Below are 21,745 nucleotides of genomic sequence, written 5' to 3' on the forward strand. Positions count from 1 at the left end.
ATTTTTACACAAGTGTATTCAGGAATGCCTTACATTAAACGCAAAGCTTTGCTAAATGTTTAATGTATAGTTTAAATAATTAATATTTTAAAAAAGAATTAAATCTACATCTCTGCATCTCTTCAAATTAACTTTAATGGATACACAAATTTTCCGATATGTTTTCTTTTTAAATAAAAAGAAATCTTGACGCGACAAAATCTCAAAACAGGTAAGCGTCATAAGCCCGTGGCACCTTGAAAGCATCACGAGCAGATGATGCATTTAGGTCAACACTGAAATGTTACTTACCTTATTAAAATTAAGACCGTTTGCTTTTTCATCGGAAGTTGATAAATAAACATAGCAAGTCTTATTTGTCCAAGAATCATTTTATTAATGGGTGTAATAGCATACATAGACATCTAAAAATGTAGAAAATGTATTTCAACTAATATAAAACGTTCCATACTCCGTAGATTTAGTTACTTTTTGATATTTATAATTGGTGAAAACGTTCACATTTAGACTAAAAGACAGCTCTGTGATCTGGGAATATTGGATGTCTCAGATCACAGAGCTGTCGACCTGTGTGGTCGACGTTTAGTTTAGTTATTTATGACCGTACAGTAATACATATAATAAAAAATATTCTAGTTGAATAGAAATACCTTAATGTGTTTTTAAACACAAAAAGTATAATAATTAAAAGTAAAATTGAGGTAATAAAGTAGTTATTTCAACATGTGAGCATAAAAATATGAGTTTTCCTTTTTCCTTTTGTTTCCCCTTGCAATGAGAAAAGGGGTATGGCCCCATATAAGAGGGGCTTTTTTGCAATTAGTCGTAGCTTTAAAGTTTGGATTTAAAAATACAGGCAGCTTTAGATATCAACTATAAAATGTCAAAGATTTTATGAGTAATAATTTTTTAGAATTAACGCAATAACATGCTAACAAAAAAAGCTGTGAATATAGTTAATATTATTCATAATTTAGCAAAACACTTATCTTATTATTGTTGTTGTTGTTGTTGTATTTTAATATTAGATTTGTAGGTTTCTTTAAAAAAAAGGGAAATGTCAGAATGCAGTTTTTTTAAAAGAACAGAAATAGAACTAAAATGATCAATCTGTTTTTTAAATCAGTTTATATTTTATTTCCACGGGTTCATGCATGTGGGCGTGGCCTCAGAATTCCGCTTTCTGATTGGTCGGCTTGCCGGTGCCTTTGCAGTAGCTCCTACGGGTCGTGTTAATTTCAGGAGTCATCATGGCGCTCGCTACCCAAATCAAAGGTAAAGGGTTGTCTTTGGAGAACCTTCTACGGATAGCTTTCATCCGATGCATGGCGTAGTCTTAAAAGACGGCGACGACTTTAAAAAAGACTAACTATCACTATAGTTAGCTGCTGCTTGCCCAAAGCAAGTGTTATATACAATGTTTCGGCCTTACTTTGTCAGAATTACAACAAGCTAGCTAACGTTTGTTAGCTTGATAATGCTTGTCTTATAACTAAGCAGTAACGTAAAACATGATAGTTCTCAGCGCTGTCTTTCACCGGCAGGACTTTCGTGTGCGTTTGATGTGACGTCGTTTGTTTCTGGTTATCTCGTGAATGGTTTTGGGGTAGCGTGATAAGTACGTAGCTCATGGTGTGCTTTACGATAAGGGACCGATGCTAGCAACTTGAAGCTTTGCTAGTAGTTCTGCTTCAGCTCCACCAAACATCAGTTTAGATGTTAGAATTTATTTTTAAATTGGAAATGAACCCAGACGTCATTTAAGCTGTAGATAATAAGTAAATCACTTTTCGGAGGTGTTTTTTCCCCCTCGTATTAAATCAAAAAATGTTTTTTTCCATGGTAAGAATTCTTACTAAGATATCTAAGAAAAACAAAAGCACGGAAATAAGCTTTAGCTTAAAATATCTAAACAAAAACACGAATTGACATGATAGCAACGCATTTCCAGCTTTAAGACGTGTTTTTTCGGTTTAATTAAATACTTAGTGAATGTCTGAAGTAAATAGGAAGTGAAAAAAAAGGTTATTATCAGTTTATTTACGCTATTATCTCTCTCTCTTTTTTTCCATCTTTGCTAAAGAAAGCTAAACCTGTTTAGTGACAATACAGTGAGATACTCCACTCAGCTTTCTCCAAACACCTGACAAAGGCTGTTGTCTTATAGCTAAACCTACCAAATAACTAAGGGAAATGAGGGGTTTATAAATGCATAAAATTGTGTTATTTTAAAATGAATAGATAGTTGCTCTGACACTAATGAAACCCTACATCTACAGCAACAAAAGGGCTTATTTTCAGTAAAAGTACGTAAAGTGAGCTAAATTATAGCCCTTTTGGATTGTTTATGGTTTGCTGTCATTGAGTTTAGAGGAAATCCAGTAGACACAGGAGGCGACGTGTCTTTACTGCAGGTTTACTGGTTCCTTTTTAAAGACCCACTGTTGAAAATATTTTTTTAACTTGTTCTTGTAGCATTTTTCGCATGATGTTGGACATGTATAAAGAAAATTAAGTTTGAAATGGCATTTCTGAGTATTTAAAAAAAAATTCAAATCATAAAATCTTGTAGCAGTGATGTGCCAACAGTCAGGCAAATTTCTTATGAGCCTTTGGGTAAAAATGGCATAATCATAACAAAAACTACCCTGCAAACACTTGCACATTTGTTTAAATCATTGTGAATCTGGAGCAGATGGGGGGGAACAAGCCACTTGAAATAGATCATATCTGTGTCGTAGAAATTGCGTTAGGTGTGCCACAAACTCCTGCTCTGAGCTCTCAGCAATGGGAAGTGGAAGGGGGCCAGGGTTGCTCCGTGCCAACACTACTGCCCACAACTCAGGAGAATTTGTAATGAACTCCTGCTGCTCTGTGGAAACTGTCCTAGAAAACGACACAGGGTTGCTAGATTTTGGGCTAAAATGGCATAATCATAATTAAAAGACCACGGGGAATACTTTGATCACTTTTTGACTCATTAGTGTTTCCTTATTTCTGAAACCAACCACTTTAATCACTTTTGGATTAAAGATGATCAAAGTGGGACTTTAAAAAGTGTGTGGGACTGAGATGAAAGATATAGTTTAATTATTCTGATGATATATAATCTTGTACGACAGAGTATTAGGGCCATCATAAAAATAAAAGTGTAAATAAATAGATGAGAAAAAAGTCAACATTTTACAAACATAGTTGTAAAATTATGAGGACAAAAGTCAACATTTTATGAGAATAACATAAGTTTATAAGTTAAAAATGTGCAAGTCGTAAACTTAAGAGGAAAAGGGCTGTAATAGCAACAACAGTAACTATAAGTGGTAACTTTAGCATTGGTTTCAGAAATAAGGAAACACTAATGAGTCAACATTAGATTATTGTTTTAGTATGTGGACTTTGAAAATAATTTGCTAGACACTGGGCCTCTGCATAAGAAAATGGCACACAGACTTGGTGGAAGAAATGGTTGGAGTTGCTGTTTATGTCATTGGAAGTATAGATAGATAAATAGATGACTTTATTAATCCCACAGTGGGGAAATTTCATTTATCTGTGGCAGCAACATGACATTCAGAAATAATCTATATAATATAACATCAATAAAGGACATCACAAATTACATTTATATTAGATAATTAAAAATATTACTAAAATTATTATGAAAAATTATTATCAAAAATGAGATTCTTATTAAATAAAGAAATAAATATTAAATTTGCAGTGGTTTGGTTTGTAGTGGTCCTAAATTTGCATATGGCACATAGATTCCTGGGATAAGCAAAATGGTCAATGGATTCAGTCAGCACGTAACATGAATGGAGGCTTACACAACCAACTTTATTATCCTAAAAGCCTGGCTTATCCTCGCAAAATGACAACTTGTTTCTCTTAATTTGAAGACTTTATTCTCAAATACTTTTTTTTTTCATTTATGTTGGCTCTCACAGTCTTGTAAAGGTTTTGTAAAGTTTGGTTTGTGATGGTGTCAGGGCTGATGCTGTTTTTTGAGGCGTTTCTGTGTCTTAAACAGGGGTGTCAAACTCATTTTCACTGAGGGCCACATCAGCATAGTGGCTATCCTCAAAGGGCCAGATATAACTTATACATGTAACTAAATGTAATGAAAAATAAATGTAACTACTCCTTAATGTTAAATAACTCATTATTTATTTACCAGCGTTGGAATAAGCGGTTATCCTGTTGTCCGAGACAACCAGATGTCACGGAGGACAACCAAAAATGAACCTGATGGTTGTCCGTGTGACAACCTGGTCATTTATTCAACATTTTGGTATTTTTTTACTATTTTTCAAAGTTTTTGGGAAACCGACGTCCGACTTTTTAAGATAAAACCGAGTGTACACGAACGATGTCACGTGACTTCCGAACGAACCGAGTACGCCCGAAGACGTGAGCGGCATCAGCCTCAGCAGACGGAGTCGGACGTGGATGATCATGACATACCCCTAGAGGAACTTATCTGAAATTACTTGTCAAAAATGACAACATTTCACCTGCATGTCTTGTTTAAAAGATCAGGGATATTAGTCTTTACTGCTACTGCAGGGCACAATGTAAACATGGGATCATTTACACGTGTTTATTTGAAATAGATGTAATATCATATTATAACTTTTCATCACATATAAATATTACTTTATATTTGGAGTGCTGTAGTAGTCCCAGTCCATACAAGTGTTCTAAATTTTAAAAATACTCATTAGGTTACAGTGTTGGTTGATGTAATCAATTTTCTGATAAATTATAGGGTAAGATAAAGTTTTTTCATTTGACCGTAACAGTATTTACATGGCAATACTTTGTGTAACCAGATGCTTCAATATTTAGTAAAAAGTTTGTTTTTAATATTTAAAGAGTTTTTTAAATGTCCATCATAAGAGGCAGTTGATATTAGATGTATAGAAGAAATAAAGATGTAAGTACTGACACCTGAATAGGTTTCGTTGCTGTTGAATATTGGTATCGAAGGACAACCAAATATTACTTGCCAGGTTGTCCTCCGGACAACCAATTCCCCCCCCTTATTTCTAACGCTGTTTACTATAACTTTTTAAAGTGACAATTACAGTTACATAAAAAACATATGTTTGCTTGTTACTCTAGCATAAATCCTTTTACATTTGATTCTGTCAGGTTAGGTTATACGGTCGGTGTTTAAGTTCTAATGTATAGTTGCCCAACCCGATAGTTTAAATCCAATTCCCCCTAGATATGAATAAATACACACCATTTTTTACTCTAAGAAATTAAAAACTTTTAGGCTCTCACGGGCCACATAAAATGACATGGCGGACCACATTTGGCCCACGGGCCCTTGAGTTTGACAAATGTGGTCTAAAAGAAAGATCAGAGTTGTGACAACCACAATTAAACAAGAGCTGAAGTTAAAACCTGATGTCCTGCTGTGAATCCTGCACACTAAAGTATTGTTTTTTTTAATGAAAAGATTAAATCATAATCTATTTTGGATGTTCCTGGCTGGTCTTAATCACATTGTTTTAATGTCAGTTCCTCGCTGAATCACAGTAGTTCTGTTTTTCCAGACCGCAAAGCTTCGCCTCAATATCTCTGAGTGTACGCACACCAGAGAACATTTAGGACAATTACTGCTGGAAATGTCTCTACCATGTGTAGCAGGGCTGCTAAATTTGGTGTTCTGATGCAAATGTTTGCGTTCCCTCTGCAGAGCACCCATACTCTCATGTCATCGACACGCTGAAAGATGGCAAGATCAAATTCTTCAACCCGCTGAAACTCAACGATCCGAGATACGGTGAGTTCAGGAATCACTCCTGCTGAAGATTTCATTAAGACATTTTGCTTTTAATGTTTAGCAAAGTTTAGTGCATATTGGAAAACAAAAAGGCTTTAGCAGCCCTAACTGAGAATAAGACATTTAGAGAACCTCAGCCAAACAGAAAAACCTCAGACAGTATTTTAAGAAAACAAAGCCAAAATGCAAAAATGTGAAAAAAACCTGCCGATGATTAAATGTCTTGTCAGCCCTCTAAGTTGCTGTGATTGATTTTTCTATGACGTTATCTGTGTCTCACATCATCATTTGGATTCATTTTGACTTGTTTTGAGGTTTCTTCAGTTCTTGAGGGTTTGTAGATTGCGGTCGTCTTAAGTCCCTGACACTTTTGTTTTGAATCCCTGCTTCATCTGTGGAAAACGGTTCTGCTGCGTGTTGTTTTGGATCAGTTCCTGCTTGGCTTTAGTCAGTAGCATAACTTTAAGTTACAGAGTTCTGGGGCTTAAATGGTGTGGCTTGAAATAAAAGGAGTCTAAAATTGTTACAACCATTTCCACTGAGTTTTGGTTTTTAGCACCTCAAAACGGGCATTTACGCGTTTCCATCGACCTTTCAATGGAAGTGGTTGCTTGAACAACCATTTCTGAGAGTGGTGTGAACGTAGCTTTACAGTTAGGGTGAGAAGCTGGATCACCCAGCGAGAGCTGGGAGTAGAGCGGCTGCTCTGGGCATCTTCACTTGCTGACCCTCCAGCCTGGTCCTGGAAGAGCAGAAGTGGATGGATGGATGGATAAATGGGGGGGAGTGAGGTCACCCACACCTCAGTGCTCCAAGACCTGAAACTGACAAAACTTTTGTGTCTGATTGTTTATCTGATGATTTATTTGTACATTTTCTTAGTCAAACTAGCTGTGAAAATGTTAAGAATTTTTTAACTAGTGATTAAAAGGGTTGGTTCAACTAATATTTGGGAGATTTGGCTTCTTCAGTTTGCAAAAGGTCTGAGGTAATATTGAACCAACTCTGATGTTTGTTTTCAGTGGGAACTCCAGATGAATCAGCCTTTTTTTTTTCTGGTTGTGTTTTCCAGACCGGCTGCCTCTGTCCATCCGTGTCTTTCTGGAGGCAGCGATACGCAACTGCGATGGCTTTTATACCACAGAGGGCGACGTGGAGAACATCTTGGACTGGCAGCAGCAGCAGGATAAAGCCGAAGTGCCTTTCACTCCGGCACGAGTCCTTCTGCAGGACTTCACGTGAGTTGACAGCATTTGAGGTGCTGTGAAACGGCGATCTCCAACCTTTTTCAGACCACAGACCGGTTTAATGTCTGACAACAGTTTTTCACAGGCCTGTACAAGTCTGAAGTGGTTGTTTAATATTTGTTTTATTTTTCATGGTAAAGTTTCTCTTCTTCCTCTGTAAAGTATCTGCAGCTGGTTTCATGGTTTTCATATACATTTTTGTAGGTGCGAAATAAATAAGTCACTAAAACTGATATTTTCTAAATATAATAATAAATGTGAATTTCTGCAACTTTATTAGCAGAAATTCATAACATTAGACAGCTGTTGCTAATTATTAGCCATTATTATTATGGTAAATAGGAACAACTTTGGCTATAAATCCAAATTCAGATTCCTGGTATTTGTTTGTCATAAGCAGCTGTCTTTTATTTTGAAGTCAAAGGTTTCCCTTTTTTTCTGTAAAAAAAAAGCAACTTTCCAAATAGATTTGTTTTTTGTGAATTATCTAGCTTAAGTGGTCGGAGCAGCCTCTTTAATAAAATAGCGGATGTATTTTCAACACGGGACCGAGCCGCTCATTGTTGATATGCGTCAACAATGAGTTGGATGTGGTGACGAAAATCTAGTAGTTTTCCAAAGAAAAAAAACTTCCTTTAAAATCAGAAAGAAAGTAGGTCATGTTTTTTTTCCATGTACTAACTGTCCCTTGGACCGGTACTGGTCTGCAGCCCCGGGTTGAGGACCACTGACCACAAAAATTAGGCAAATCTTTATTATTATAGCTGGTAAATTTCAAAATGTTTGGTTGAATAGTAACATGGTATGAGTAAGGTTATTGCAAAAGTTTAAGAAGAAAATTTGGCTTTTCTACCAGTTATGCTAAATGAATGAGGAAGACAAAAAAAAACCGTTACCTTAGTGAAAGAGAAATGCACTGAAGCATGTTTGTGCTGTTTTCTCTCTGTGTTGAATGAGTGGCAATGCTGTCATTTGAACAGGATTGATAGGATTGTTTCATAGGATTGGATTAGCAGTGGTTCCAAAGTCGATTCCATGAAATTACCGGTAGCCCTTCCCCCACCTCCAGTATAAATGCCTTTGTTAGAAACTGATAAACCTGCTGTTTTCTCCAGATTTTGGCATCATGAATCACCAGAAAACGTCTATCTATGAATTACCTAGAATATATAAACTGGAAGTCTCCAGCAGACGTTTTAATTTACTTTAATTTGTTTCCGTGCAACTGTCTCTGTGGCCCAGTACCATGAACCGTGAACCGGTACTGGTCCACCACCCGGGGGTTTGGAGACCACTGCTGCACAGAGCTGTGGTTCTCTGAATCCTGACTGAGCGCTTTGGGATTTTCTCAAAGTTGCCTGTGTTTCTCAGCTGTTGGGTTACATTTGCAAGGATCTTTTTTGACATGTAACTCCATCTACAGCCGGTTTAGCTCGTGCTGGTTTGCGGCGCCGACTCGTTCGCTGTGGCGACCCTGATGGGAAAAGCCGAAAGAGAAACAACAACTCCATCTACAGCTATGATTGTCTTTCCCAACAGGATTATTTACACATTTTAAAACCTGTTTGTTTTGTCAGTGGCATTCCTGCCATGGTGGACCTGGCAGCCATGAGGGACGCCGTGGCTAAACACGGCGAAGACCCCAGTTTGGTCAACCCTAAATGCCCCACAGACCTGATTGTAGATCACTCATTACAGATTGATTTCAGCAAATGGTGAGTTTGCTTTTATCTTTTGCATTTTCTCTTCTTCTTCTATGAAGTCAGCAAATACAATCTTAGTTTGTTTTTATGTTTCTCATATTTCCTTATTTCACAGTGCCATACAGAATGCTCCAAACCCCGGTGGAGGGGAAAGTGCGACCCCCAGCCTGGCTCCTCCTCGCTCTGTGCCCTCCAGGCTTCCATCCAGAGGCGGCTCACATTGCGGAGGCCAGCAGGGCTCCTGTAGCAAAGCCGCCTGTAGCGACCCGCCGGCCTCCTCAGGAGGACGTCCAGCAGCAGTCCAGCAGATTGAGAACACGCCTCTTCTCTGCCCCTTCCACCTAAAGCCTGTGTCTGAGTAAGCTCACTATGTACTACCATCTGTGTTTGTGCCATGGTAGTTACTGAATTAAGCATTGAACCAAGTTCTAAGACTCACATTTTATTCTTAGATCAGTCATATGGTTCTCATACTCAGAGAAACACTTTTGAGTCATTTAAAAGCTTTTTTATTTGCAGAACTGAAACGGCTGTGAAGAATCAGGAAATGGAACTGATAAGAAACAAGGAGAGGCTTCAGTTCTTTAAGGTACCAGAAGAAAAGCCTGACATTTCGGTTTTTATCACTTATTTATTACCAATGGGATGTCTGTCAGCGTCTCCTTTGAGAGGGTCTCCACAGAGAATCATTGGCCTTCATCTAACCCTGTCCTCTGCATCTTCCTCGCTCACAGCATCCACCTTCATAGTCTTCTTCACTACACAGGTTTTTGGTTTTTGTCTAAAAACAGCATAATCATAATCAAAAGACAACCGGGGACGCTCTTCTAATAGATCAAACGATGATCAGAATGGGTCTTCAGTAGAGCTTTTAACCATCGATTTGACCGGAAAAAGTTGTGAATGGTGTGATTTCTGAAAAACAGTGAAGGCGTTCTTGTCTGCCCTCAACATTTTTCTCTGTGTTTCCAAACAGTGGTGCTCCAAAGCATTCAAGAACGTGAACGTGGTTCCTCCAGACGTGGGTGCGGTTCATCAGGTCAATTTAGAGTACCTGTCGCGGGTGGCGCAGGTCAGCGACGGTGTGATCTACCCGGACAGTGTGGTGGGAACAGACTCCCACACCACCATGATCAACGGGCTGGGGATCCTAGGATGGGGTGAGAAGGGCTAGGGGTAGGGACTCATGTAAGATGTTTCTTTCTGCGGAGCAGGAAGGTGAAGAAAAAGAGAAAGTTGATGTAACTTGACTGCTGGTCTCTCCCTGTCAGGCGTGGGGGGAATTGAGTCAGAAGCCGTGATGCTCGGCCAGCCCGTGTCTCTGACTCTCCCTCAGGTGGTGGGCTGTAAACTGGTGGGCTCCATCAACCCTCTCAGCACATCCATAGACATCGTGCTGGGCATCACAAAGGTAGCCCTCCTGCTGGATCTGGTGGTGTCTCTGTGGTGTTGCTGTGTTTTTATGCTTTGTTGATTTGTTCTTTGTGAAACAACAAATAAACAGGAAACAGGGACGTCCGTCTGACGTTCTCAGTCCAACTGTGACGATGACAGTCAAGTCTGTGGATCAAGTTGACTTTCAGGAAGTTAGAATATTGCTATAGTTAAATTTATTTATTTGTTTTAAACCATCAACAAAAAAAAACTTGAAGGAAATGTTATTTATTATTTTTAATGTAAAATAATCTAATTTATTCTAATGAATTTATTTCAAATATTTCTTTTTTTATTTTGTAAAGCGTTTTTTTTTTTTAAAACGTATTAAGATTTATATATGTTTCTTTTATCTATTATGTAGTTGATTTATTTTGTATGTATCTATATGTTTATTATTTTCAACAAAGAATATAATTTAATTTTTAAAAACAGTTTTTTAACTGTCCTTTATTGTTTTGTATTAAGCCTCAATATTTTTTTGATTGAAAACATTTAGAAAGATTGTTTTTAAATGTAAAATATATTAAATTATAAAAATATCAATTAAAATGGACACTAACAGGCTCAGAATGTAAACAAGCTGAACAAAACCTTTGACAAAACTAAAGTCTTGCAGCATAAATCCACACATGGTACGGTCTTTTCTTTTCTTTAGACATTGCATTTTTATTTGGGAGTCCCAAAAAGAAAGACTAAGGATCCAGATCCAGGTTCAGTGTTTTTACATGTTTTATTAATTTAGTCATTTATATTTAGTCTTTCTTTTTTTATGTATATATTATGTAGAATGTATGTAATATATATATTATATTTGTATATAACTTTAAATTATTTTATTAATTTAACTTATTTCATCAAAATATACATTTTAATTTAATTGTAGTGATAATTACTTGTCATCACTCATGTTGAAAACGTGTTTTTCTAACCAAACAAAAGCATTTTCTAAAGTTTAAATTATCCATTGTTTCATTAAGCACAAATAAACCAGTTGGACTTTGAGCGTATGAATGACATTTTTTACTGATTCACTGTTTGAGCACTTCCACTTCTAATCATTTAGCATAATGAGATTATATATTAAATAACTCTCGGCTACGTAAACAGGCATTCCTGATAACGGGAGAAACCCATGTGATGCTTTTTGTAGCACTTTAACTCTTTAGGCTCGTTTAAAGGCGTGCAGAAGTTAACGCTGTATTCTAATGTTCTTGATCCCTAAAAAATAACCCCTTCTTTCTTTTCCCATTCTGTGAACTTTTTCCCCAACTCTCTGCATGTTTGGGAATAATCAAACACAGGCTCTTTATGTTGTTGATGGGAAAATATCCACTTCTTCCTTCATGACGTCTCCTGCTGCTGACGGTGTATTATTTAGAAAATGCTCCGAAACACGGGAATCCCAATATTCCTGTTCTTTCTGAACGTATAATTATGTCATTAAGGATATGACCCCACAGACTGAATGCTCTCTATTAGGTAAACTTAGTCACTGGTGTTGAGCTCCCTCAGCTTAAAGCACCAACAACAAAGTCAGTCAGCTGATTGAAACAGAACAGGACGTGGACTGCAGCAGGGGTTTTTCAACCTTTTTGGAGCCCAAGTACACTGTTTTCCTCGACAAAAATCCAGCAACCAAAAAAAAAAAAAGAGAGAAACTCTATGGTCTGTATTGATGTCCGGTCTGTCCACCATCTTGGTAGCATTTTTTGTAATAATTGAGGCAAAAATATTTTGAAGTTGCAGCTGTTTTTCCTAAAAGTTGCGATAATTTTCAATAATAACTTCTAACTTGAAAATAGTTGTTTTTCCTCTAGAGGAACTAGAGGAAAAACCTGTGGAATTATAAAAGTTCCAGTTCAAATCGGACTTTTACCACACAGTTGTAGTAAATAAATTTCTCATTCGTTCTGCTCCTTAGCTTCTTGTGAACAATGAAACGTTCCAGCGCAAAGAACTTTGTTTTTCTCCTTCCCACCTAACAAAAAAAAGGAAAACGATTCCTCTATTTCTGCAGGAGTTCTTCATATTTGGAATCATCCAGACCTTTCCTGAACACTGTGTTAACGTTTCTTTTGCACTGCTTTCTCAGCACTTGCGGCAGGCTGGCATCGCTGGGAGGTTCGTTGAGTTCTTCGGACCCGGAGTCTCCCAGCTGTCGGCTCCTGACCGGACCACCATCGCCAACATGTGCCCGGAGTACAACGCCACCGTCAGCTTCTTCCCCATCGACCGAGTCACACTCAAGCACTTTAAAAAGACAAGTGAGCCGCTCAGCGTTTAGCTGTAAAACCCGGACGCTTTGTGCTCAGTCTGTTGGGTCTCGGTGATTAAAGCTGTTGTTGGAACTCGCTGTTGCAGATTTCAGCCATGAAAAACTTGAATTGATGGAGTCTTACGTGAAGGCAGTCAAACTTTTCCGAAGCTATGAAGAACCTCCGGAAGACGTCCAGTATTCCGAGGTAAACTCCCCAAAATCTGCTCCTCCGTATCTAAACACTTTTCTTTCATGTTCCATCGTTCCTACATGGCTGCTGTTCTCCGGAGCGTTTGGCGCACCTCTTTCCACAACGAACTGATAGAAAAGCATTGATGCCTTTGCAGGTTATCGAGATCAACCTGAGCTCCATGGTGCCCCACGTCAGTGGCCCCAAAAGGCCCCAAGACAGGGTGGCGGTCAGTAACATGAAGGCAGACTTTCAGAGTTGTCTGGAAGAGAAGGTGAGCTGCAAAAGAACGCACACGGGGGGTTTAGTCAGGCCGAAGCGCCGCCTTTGACTCCTCACAAACGTCTCTCTCCATCCCAGGTGGGCTTTAAAGGTTTCCACATTTCCAAGGAGAAGCAGGAGACTCGGGTCCCCTTCCTGCACTGCGGTCAGGAGTACCAGCTGGTGCACGGCTCGGTGGTCATCGCCGCCGTCATCAGCTGCACCAATAACTGCAATCCGTCTGTCATGCTGACTGCAGGTGGGGGCCTGACTGACGCCATGAAGCGCTTTAGAAGTGATTGATTTACTGCTAGAAAATAAAAAAAAGCTTACAAACTGGTTCATAAAAAGCCACTGATGTCAGTGGTGGAGGAGAAGTAAAATAAGGAGCGACTCTACGTTCACACTGAACAAGATTTGCTAGCTTGTCTAAAAGTCTTTGTAAAGCTTTCTCTCCTGCTGTGTGTGTGTGGAGCTACCGTCAAAAACGTTTGGCTTTATCTCTGCATAATGGAAGACATAAATGATGTTTAGAGTTCACGTTTATTTGTTTTCAGGGGCTCTACAAAAGCCTCTGTAATCACGTCTCCATGTCTGGGTTCATGAGATTCTCTCAGTGCGGTGAGCTTCACCAAAGTCTGCTGCAGGAGCTGCGTCTGAATGTCAGCCGCTTTCAGCGGTACCTCCGTCTCTCTGTGAACCAGTTAACGACCTCCTGTCCCACATTAGTCCAAGGAGGGAAATAATAATAAATAAGAAAAGTATGATAAAGTTCAGGGGGAGAAGGTTCAGAGTTTTCGCCCGAGTCCAGATATTTGAACTCTAGAACCATCGGGATGTGTAGCAAAATCTTTAGCCTGAAACACGCTGCTGCTGCAGCATGTCTGACACTCAAAACCTCCAATCGCATTTGACCGGTGACTCCTTGCATTCGGTGTGAACGCAGCTATAGAAGACAAACTGATGATAAGATCGAGACAATCTTGTTTGAAAACCTCTTGTCTTCGTTCAGCCAGTAAGGGATCCTTTCAAGGCAGAATCTCCACTTCAGTAGAAAAGCATGTAGGATTTGATTTTTATGCCAAGTACTTTTATTTCAGCTGTTTAGGCTTGTTTTACTGATTGCAAACAAAAACATTTTTTAGCCTCTTTTATGCCTCATGCTCCTCTGTGCTGCCCATTCTCGCCTACAGACCATTTTATTGATTTAATTCTCGTCTTATTTTGCAGGTCTTCTGGCCAAAAAGGCCGTGGAAGCCGGCCTCACTGTCAAGCCTTACATCCGGACCAGTCTGGCTCCTGGAAGTGGGATGGTCACTCACTACCTCAACAGCAGCGGCGTTCTGCCTTACTTCAGTCAGCTGGGGTAAAACCACTGGAAACCACTGCTCTGGACCTGCTGGAAGTCAATGTTTTAGAGATTTTCTGTCCTCTGATGTCACTCCACTTCTACCAAGTTTAAAACAGATTCTATTCCATCTGATAGTTGCATAAAATCTGTTTTTTCCCCCTGTAATCTGACTGAACAAAAGCTATGTTTCTCAACCTGAAACTGGAAAAAAGGTGCTCTCTATCGCTGATTGTATGTTTGGATCCTTTAATTCTTTTTTCAGTGATATGATTATGTTTTCTCTCAGAGAGATAAGAGATGAAGAAACTTTATTAATCCTGAAGGAAATTAAAAAGCGGCCAGCTGCTTCCATTCAACACACACAATAAAAAAAATAAAGCCATAAAAGCCATCAATATTAAAAGCCATTAGTTTAAAATAGTAAAATATTTCAAATCTATGATAAATCCATAAAACTTCAAATTCAACGTTTGTTGCTCACTGGGGGAGTTTTTCCAGTAAACTTTCAGATTTGGTCTTTTTATTTTTTCAAGTTGTCTGGACTTATTTCACTAACGTTGGTGTTTATATCTCCACAGGTTTCAGGTGATCGGTTACGGCTGTGCCACCTGCGTTGGAAACACAGCACCGTTACCGGACGCCGTCGTGGACGCCATCAAACAGGTAGTTTTCCACCATCTGTGATCCTCCTCTGTGCTTTTTTTCTATTTGCTTGTTTGTTTTAACCCATTAATAATGAACGTCTTCATTTCAGGGGGATCTGGTGACCTGCGGTCTGTTGTCCGGCAACAGGCACTTTGAAGGACGCCTGTGCGACTGCGTGCGTGCCAACTACCTGGCCTCCCCTCCCCTGGTGGTGGCTTACGCCATTGCGGGCACTGTGGGAATCGACTTTGAGAAGGAGCCGTTAGGTAAGGGCGGGGATCTGCGTGTGAGGATCATGGGAGGATTTTGGTGCTTAAATCACAGTGAATGGGCTTTTTGTGGTGATTCAGTGTGCTGCACACACACACGTTTATGCAGAAATGACTGTTTTCTGCTCTGTTGTGCGTCTGAACGCCTCAAATCATCCAGCCGGCGCCAGCTGTACAAGTTATTTAAGAAACATGACCCGATGTTTGAAGCCACTCAAAAAAAAAGCTTTTTTAGACACTCAAGTTGATCAAAATCTGCCTTCTTCACACTTTTTCATCTGATTCAACAATCTCCCTCGCTGTCTTTTAGGTGTTGAGGAGAAAAGTAAAGTTTTGGTTTTAGGATGATCCTTCCAGGTTGGGTAATCTCCGACTTTGCTGAAAAAGAACGTTGCCAGCAATTTCTGCAAACTGAGCCTTTTGTGTTTAATCCTTAAAAAGACATTTTGTAAAACTTGACCTCATCTTTAACACCTCATGACAGCTGACCTTGTTTTTTGGTTTTTGATAAGGATGCTGGTCCTCTTGTCCTGCTGATGGACAAAAAAAACCCTGTTTTTGACAACTAAAAAAAAGAAATAAGAAAAGAAAAAAACCACATACATTTATATCTATATATATATATAGATATATATATAGATCAGTAAACCCTTGTTTTTCGGGGGGGTTACGTTCCAAAAAGAACCCCTGATAGACAAAATCTGTGAAGTAGAAACCTTTATTTTTTTTACAATTAAATTCTCTATTATACATTGAAAAAAAAGAACAAACCATTTTCCAGGCTCAAGCATTTGTTTCACAAATAAAAGTTCTTTAGAACGTTTTTTTCAACAAATAACTTCTGTACTGTCAAATAACAATTTTAATCATCAATGTGAACAGAAGGCTTCAAATTGCGGCGATTAGCCCCGCCCACCGCGACCTGAGTAATTGGACTAAACGGGAGAAAATTACAAAATAGTGGCTCTGGTGTATTTGTAGTGTTTTCTTTCTTTTGCAAAGTAACAATAGAGTTGTTGTGTGTCTTTGATCAGGTTTATCTTCAAGCGGAAAGGAGGTGTATCTTAGTGATATCTGGCCGTCCAGAGAGGAGGTCCAGCAGACGGAGGAGGACACGGTCATCTCCTCTGTCTTCAAGGATCTCAGGGGAAGGATGGAGGTTAGGAGATGAAACTAAAGCTGTCTTTTTAATGGAGATGCAAAGGAAAGTTCGTTTCTTAATGTGAGTAAATGTTGACAGATGTTCCGCTCTCTTCCAGAAAGGGAACACGTTTTGGAACAACATTGAAAGTCCAGACTCGGTGGTTTTCCCGTGGGATCCCAAGTCCACGTACATCCGTTGTCCACCTTTCTTCAGCAAGCTGGTAAGTCCTCTGAAAGCTCTCTGTGGGAGCGCCGGGACCCTGACTTCGCCTTTCATCCTCCTCTCCCCTGTCTCAGAGCAAAGAGCTCCCCGCTCCTCAGTCCATAGAGAACGCTCACGCCTTACTCTTCCTCGGGGACAAAGTGAGCACCGACCACATCTCGCCAGCGGGCAGCATCGCCAGGGCCAGCACCGCCGCCAAATACCTGCAGAGCAGACGGTCAGTTTCAAGCTTTGGTTTTTTATTGACTCTGTCCTGCCCAACGTTAATAATGGGGTTATTTCCAGGGAGGGACGGCCTGATCTGATCACGGAGTTTCACACTTGATCAAAATCAAATGTTGCATCAGGAATCAGGGATCAGATATTTGTTTGATTCTCTTTACCATACTGATCAGTGCTAAATACTTCAAGCTTATTCTACACCAGGGGTGGGCAAACTGCAGCCCACGGGCTGGATCCGGCCCGCCTCCATGTTTGGTCCGGCCCACTGAACAATATCAGTTATATCATTTATTTTGATCTGGCTACACTATCACGACCCGCATAGAACGTGAAATTTTATCCCCCTCTTCTGCAGTCTGAGCTCCAGCCTGAAACCCTCTAAAATCTCTGTCAAACAGAACAGAAGACAGTCTTCCCTTTCTACGTCGCAGATCATCTTTCCCGGTTTAGCTCACTCATTTAGAGCGATTGTGCTACTTTTTTTAAACAGCGCACCCTGTTCTGTGTCCTGATTGGATGGAGACCTTGTCAATCAATCTCCTCCGTGTCTCCTGTACAGAAACGCGGAGCTCTTCAGATCTACAGAAATTTGTGATCAATCAGATCTTTGTTTTCATTCTAAGATCCTTGACCTAAATTCTATGAAAGTTTCAGAATTTAAACAGAGAAAAGGATGAAAATGTTCATGTCTGTCTGAGAAAAGTGTAGAAAGTGTGCAGTGAGGAGTTTTACTGCCATAAGCGTTTGTAATCAGACTCTGTGGATTTCACCGATCATGGTTATTTTTAGAACGTAACTCCTGCAATAAAGGAGGGAACTCTGTACTGGTGAAAAGGTAACGCAGTTATATGCGTAGCTGCAGCAGAAGACAGAAGAATGTGCTTTCTTTCATTATTACTGGATGAGAAACAGACGTGCAGGACTCAGCTGCTCAGTTTGAGCGCAAACTGTGAGACGTGAGGAGCTGCAGCTTCAAAGTCTCAGCTGGTCAACGACGGGAGAGGATCTTCTATTTATTGGTTTTTCTATTTTTTCCTGACTTTTGGTCTTTGAAAAATCACAGTTATTTGGTCATTTTTTTTATTACATAAATAGTGTTATTTATCTTATTAAAAGGACCATGAATTAATAAAACTTTATTATAGGGCTTTACAATAAAAGACAGATAAAAGTTGAAAAAAAACATCAAATGTTGACCTCACAAGTTAAAGTTTGGGGACTCCGCTCTAGCATCCATGTGGGGTTGGAACATTTGTTGTTTTTCTATCTTACGATCATTCAAACATCACATAAACGCAGCATTTCCACAAGTTCTCCATGAGGTACATCAAGCCGTTGGTGCAATTGGCTAAAAATTCTAAAATGTTTTTTTTTAAAATACAACTTTAAATCCAAATGTTTTCATCCAGATTCCATGTTATTTCTTTCTCACAAAAAATGTGAAAAACTGACAGCGGGTGTTTATAGCTTTCCCTTAACACAAACATTGATGTACAACAGTATCCATGGCAACCACTCTTGCCATTCAGGAGTGAGATCCCACCTCACCTTGAAACCTGTCAATGAAACCTTCCAAATGTTCATCGTGAGACCACGTATACTTTTATGGAGTTTATAGCTTTCACTACAGATAGTAGGAGGAATAGCTAAAACATGTTAACAAAAAGGACGAGTACTGAGTAACAGATGTTTATTTCTCAATAGAATAGTAAACGCATTGTGTTTCTTTTAAGTGGATAGTTTCTGCAGAGCGGCAGGAGCTTGTTGTAGTAGACTGTTAGCTCACTAGGAGCCCGGAGCGTGTAGCTCGCCCAGCGTATTTTCTATGCCACAAAGAAGCTCTTTAAAATAAAGGGAATTGTGATGATGATAATGATCGGCGGACGCTGCTCACACCGTGTTTGTGCGTGCGTTTTGGATAGGCTGACCCCGCGGGAGTTCAATTCGTACGGCGCTCGCAGAGGAAACGATGCGGTGATGACCAGAGGCACGTTTGCCAGCATCAAGCTCCTGAATCGGTTCATCGGGAAGCCAAGCCCGAAGACTTTGCACATTCCTTCAGGCCAGACGGTGAGCGCTGCAGCAGAACCTTCTGATGCCGTCCTTCCTGTGTTTGTGTTTAGCTTATCTGCTCTGCTCCTCTGTTCTGCGCTCATCCTTCCAGCTGGATGTCTTTGAAGCAGCGGACCGCTACCAGAGAGATGGCGTTCCCCTGGTTATCCTGGCAGGAAAGGAGTACGGCTCTGGGAATTCCAGGGACTGGGTTGCCAAAGGGCCCTATTTGCTTGTAAACAACAACAACAACAAACACTCGTTTTGGAGTTTTCTTTTTTGCTGTTTTTTGTTTTGGCAGTAAAGCGTTTCTGTGTGCCTGCAGGGCGTGCGAGCGGTCATCGCCGAAAGCTTCGAGAAGCTCCACAAGTCCCAGCTGGTGGGGATGGGCATCATGCCGCTTCAGTTCCTGCCCGGCCAGAGCGCCGACTCGCTGGAGCTCAGCGGGAAGGAGCGCTTCAGCATCGTCCTGCCAGAGAGCCTGAGTCCCAGGCAGCAGCTCACCGTTAAGGTATGCGCCGGCACCTGCGCCCGCCTCCGTGTGACGCCACCGCGCTTCAGCAAAGCCTCTCTTTCTGCCCTGCAGACCAGCAAAGGAACGTCCTTCTCCGTCACCGCACTCTTCGACTCTCAGATAGATGTCATCATTTTCCAACACGGGGGGCTTCTTCGGTACGTCGCCCAGACTTTTCTCAGAAGTGGCTCGCAGCCCAGAGCCGGTGCGGCCGAGCGCCCTCCATGTCCATAAACAGCAGCCGTCTTTGGTTTGTCGTCCTGATGGAGAGACTCTGATGATCCGTCTGCCAGCGCCGGAGGCTCCACTGACTTTTGGAATGTATGCTTTAGGAGCAGCGCCAGAGTTACAGCGCAGCAGTGTCCCAGCAGCAGCGAATGCATCACACAACCAAGAGGAAACAGCGACGCCAGTCATTTCCATCTGTTATGGTCTTCTATAAAAAAAAAAACTCCAAAATATATATATATATGTAAATCGAGTCCGCTTACACAAACAGACAAATACACACTTTTTTTTCCAAGAATGCTAAATTTGGGCTTATTACAGGTTTTATGTATATTCAGTGTTTTATGTATATTCATACAATCACTTCCGTAGTTCAGGTTGTTAGCTGGCTCCTCCTCCATCGTCCCTACTTTCAGTCCTGGTGCTAAGCTCCGCCCCCCACTGACTGCACTTGTAGTGTGTTGAACTCCGCCTTTTATCTGACTAGACAGAAAGGAAGTAACTACACCCCCTCTTTGTGTGACATTGTGGAAGAATCTGCACTTTTGTCTGGGATTGAGGGCAGAGATGATCAGGGGCGTGTCTGGTGATGGCTCCACCCCTCGACTGTCTTCTCACCTCCTGTCTCAGTGCGACCTGGATTTTAACGTTCGTCAGAGTTCAGTCGGCATGTCCTTGTCAGGTTGATGTGCATGTGATCAGTGTTTTTGTGAGCGGATCTCCTGCAACCTCCATTTACAGAGCATAGCCGTCACAACACTGAAGAGCGTCACGGTCTGAAGATCCGTGTAGAGCTTTGTTTTGCTTCGTCCAGCTGCCAACAGGAACCACCTTCATCTTCTCTGCCGTCTTTGTGCCTCACCCATGTCTCCACACGGCTCCTCCCCCTCCTCCTACTGCTTCACGATGGTCGACCTCCTCAGAAGAGTCGGCCAGAGTCTTACCGTCTGCCTCTTCAGTTTGAGCACGTCGTGAGTGGAGGGTCCGCCACTCCCGTCTTTCACCGCCTCACGCCATGGAGGACAAACAGAAGCGCTGTTTGTATCACTGCACCGGACTGTAAATACTTTTTAATAAATGGAAAAGTAAAGCTGGCAGTGTGACGGTCTGTTGCTTTATCAAGAGTTCATCCAAACACTTCCGTGAGTTAAGGTGGAGTTAAGGTTCACACAAGGTGACATTTACAGGAAGTTCCTGTACAGAATCAATTCAATGTTATTCAAACTGAAGAAAAAGTGTTCCCAGAAGTACTTAAGGAGCCACTCTAATGAAAATGGTGTTTTTAACTGAAGATGGAAGACAAAGAAAATGAAAATAAAATTGCAGTTCTGAGTATTTCTTTATTCAAATTGTTGTGAATCTGGAGCAGATGGAAAAAAAAAAGAAGCCACTTGAAATAGATCATATCTGTGTCGTAGAAATTGCGTTAGGTGTGCCACAAACTCCTGCTCTGAGCTCTCAGCAATGGGAAGGGGGGCCGGGGTTGCTCCTGCCCACAACTCAGGAGAATTTCTAATGAACTCCTGCTGCTCTGTGGAAACTATGTCCCAGAAAACGACACAGGGTTGCTAGATTTTAGGCTAAAATGGCATAATCACAATTAAAAGACCACGGGGAACACTTTCACAATAAATGATCGGCGGGGATCTTTAAAACAAAAAGGTGTTTCCTCCTCAAACACGCCTGCATGTTGAAGACTGACGTGATCCATCTAGTGAAGGAACCAGGTTACACTTCTACAGTCCTGGAAAGCAGTTCCGTTTGACACCAAACCAAATATTTAAACCTTTAAACTGAGTTGTGGGGAAAGTGAATGGTTGCATTGGAACCAAATTCCTATCAGAAAACCAGGCTCTTTTTCTGTTTCGCCAACACAGACACCAAACATCCCGCAGTTTTTCCAGAACTTCTACGTCTTCGGAGGATGTAGTTCCTTTATAGCTGAATAATAGGTTGTCTTTAAGGTCAAACAAACTTTAATAATTTATCCTTAATGTGAAGAAGGTTCTGTGAAACCAAGTTCTTCCCATCACAGATGCGAGCGGTTCTCCATCTGAAAATCAAAGCTCATATCTGAGCTGCACATTGAAACACACCCTCTAAACAAACACCGTTTTTATTTAATGAACATTTTATTTTGAAATAAGTGAACTACAGGTCATCATAGAAGCTGCATGTAAGCACTGAAGAAAATAAGAGAAAAACCACA

At 40.5% G+C, this 21,745-nt stretch overlaps 1 protein-coding gene across 1 annotated transcript; it reads left to right on the plus strand.

Annotated features, from left to right (window-relative positions):
• Positions 1 to 1,184: 1,184 nt before the first annotated feature.
• On the plus strand, positions 1,185 to 20,633 carry ireb2 (iron responsive element binding protein 2). Its single transcript, XM_004069484.4, has 22 exons — positions 1,185 to 1,275; positions 5,708 to 5,794; positions 6,867 to 7,032; positions 8,619 to 8,756; positions 8,860 to 9,102; positions 9,264 to 9,333; positions 9,721 to 9,904; positions 10,016 to 10,155; positions 12,274 to 12,445; positions 12,543 to 12,643; positions 12,786 to 12,902; positions 12,989 to 13,148; positions 14,120 to 14,255; positions 14,819 to 14,903; positions 14,995 to 15,151; positions 16,189 to 16,313; positions 16,414 to 16,518; positions 16,595 to 16,737; positions 18,665 to 18,812; positions 18,907 to 19,029; positions 19,120 to 19,305; positions 19,381 to 20,633. Exons 1-22 carry the CDS (start codon positions 1,251 to 1,253, stop codon positions 19,540 to 19,542), a joined length of 2,973 nt encoding a protein of 990 aa, XP_004069532.1. The 5' UTR covers positions 1,185 to 1,250; the 3' UTR covers positions 19,543 to 20,633.
• The last annotated feature ends 1,112 nt before the right edge of the window (positions 20,634 to 21,745 follow it).

This window comes from Oryzias latipes, chromosome 6 (genome assembly GCF_002234675.1).
Source record: "Oryzias latipes chromosome 6, ASM223467v1".
Classification (NCBI taxonomy): domain Eukaryota; kingdom Metazoa; phylum Chordata; class Actinopteri; order Beloniformes; family Adrianichthyidae; genus Oryzias; species Oryzias latipes.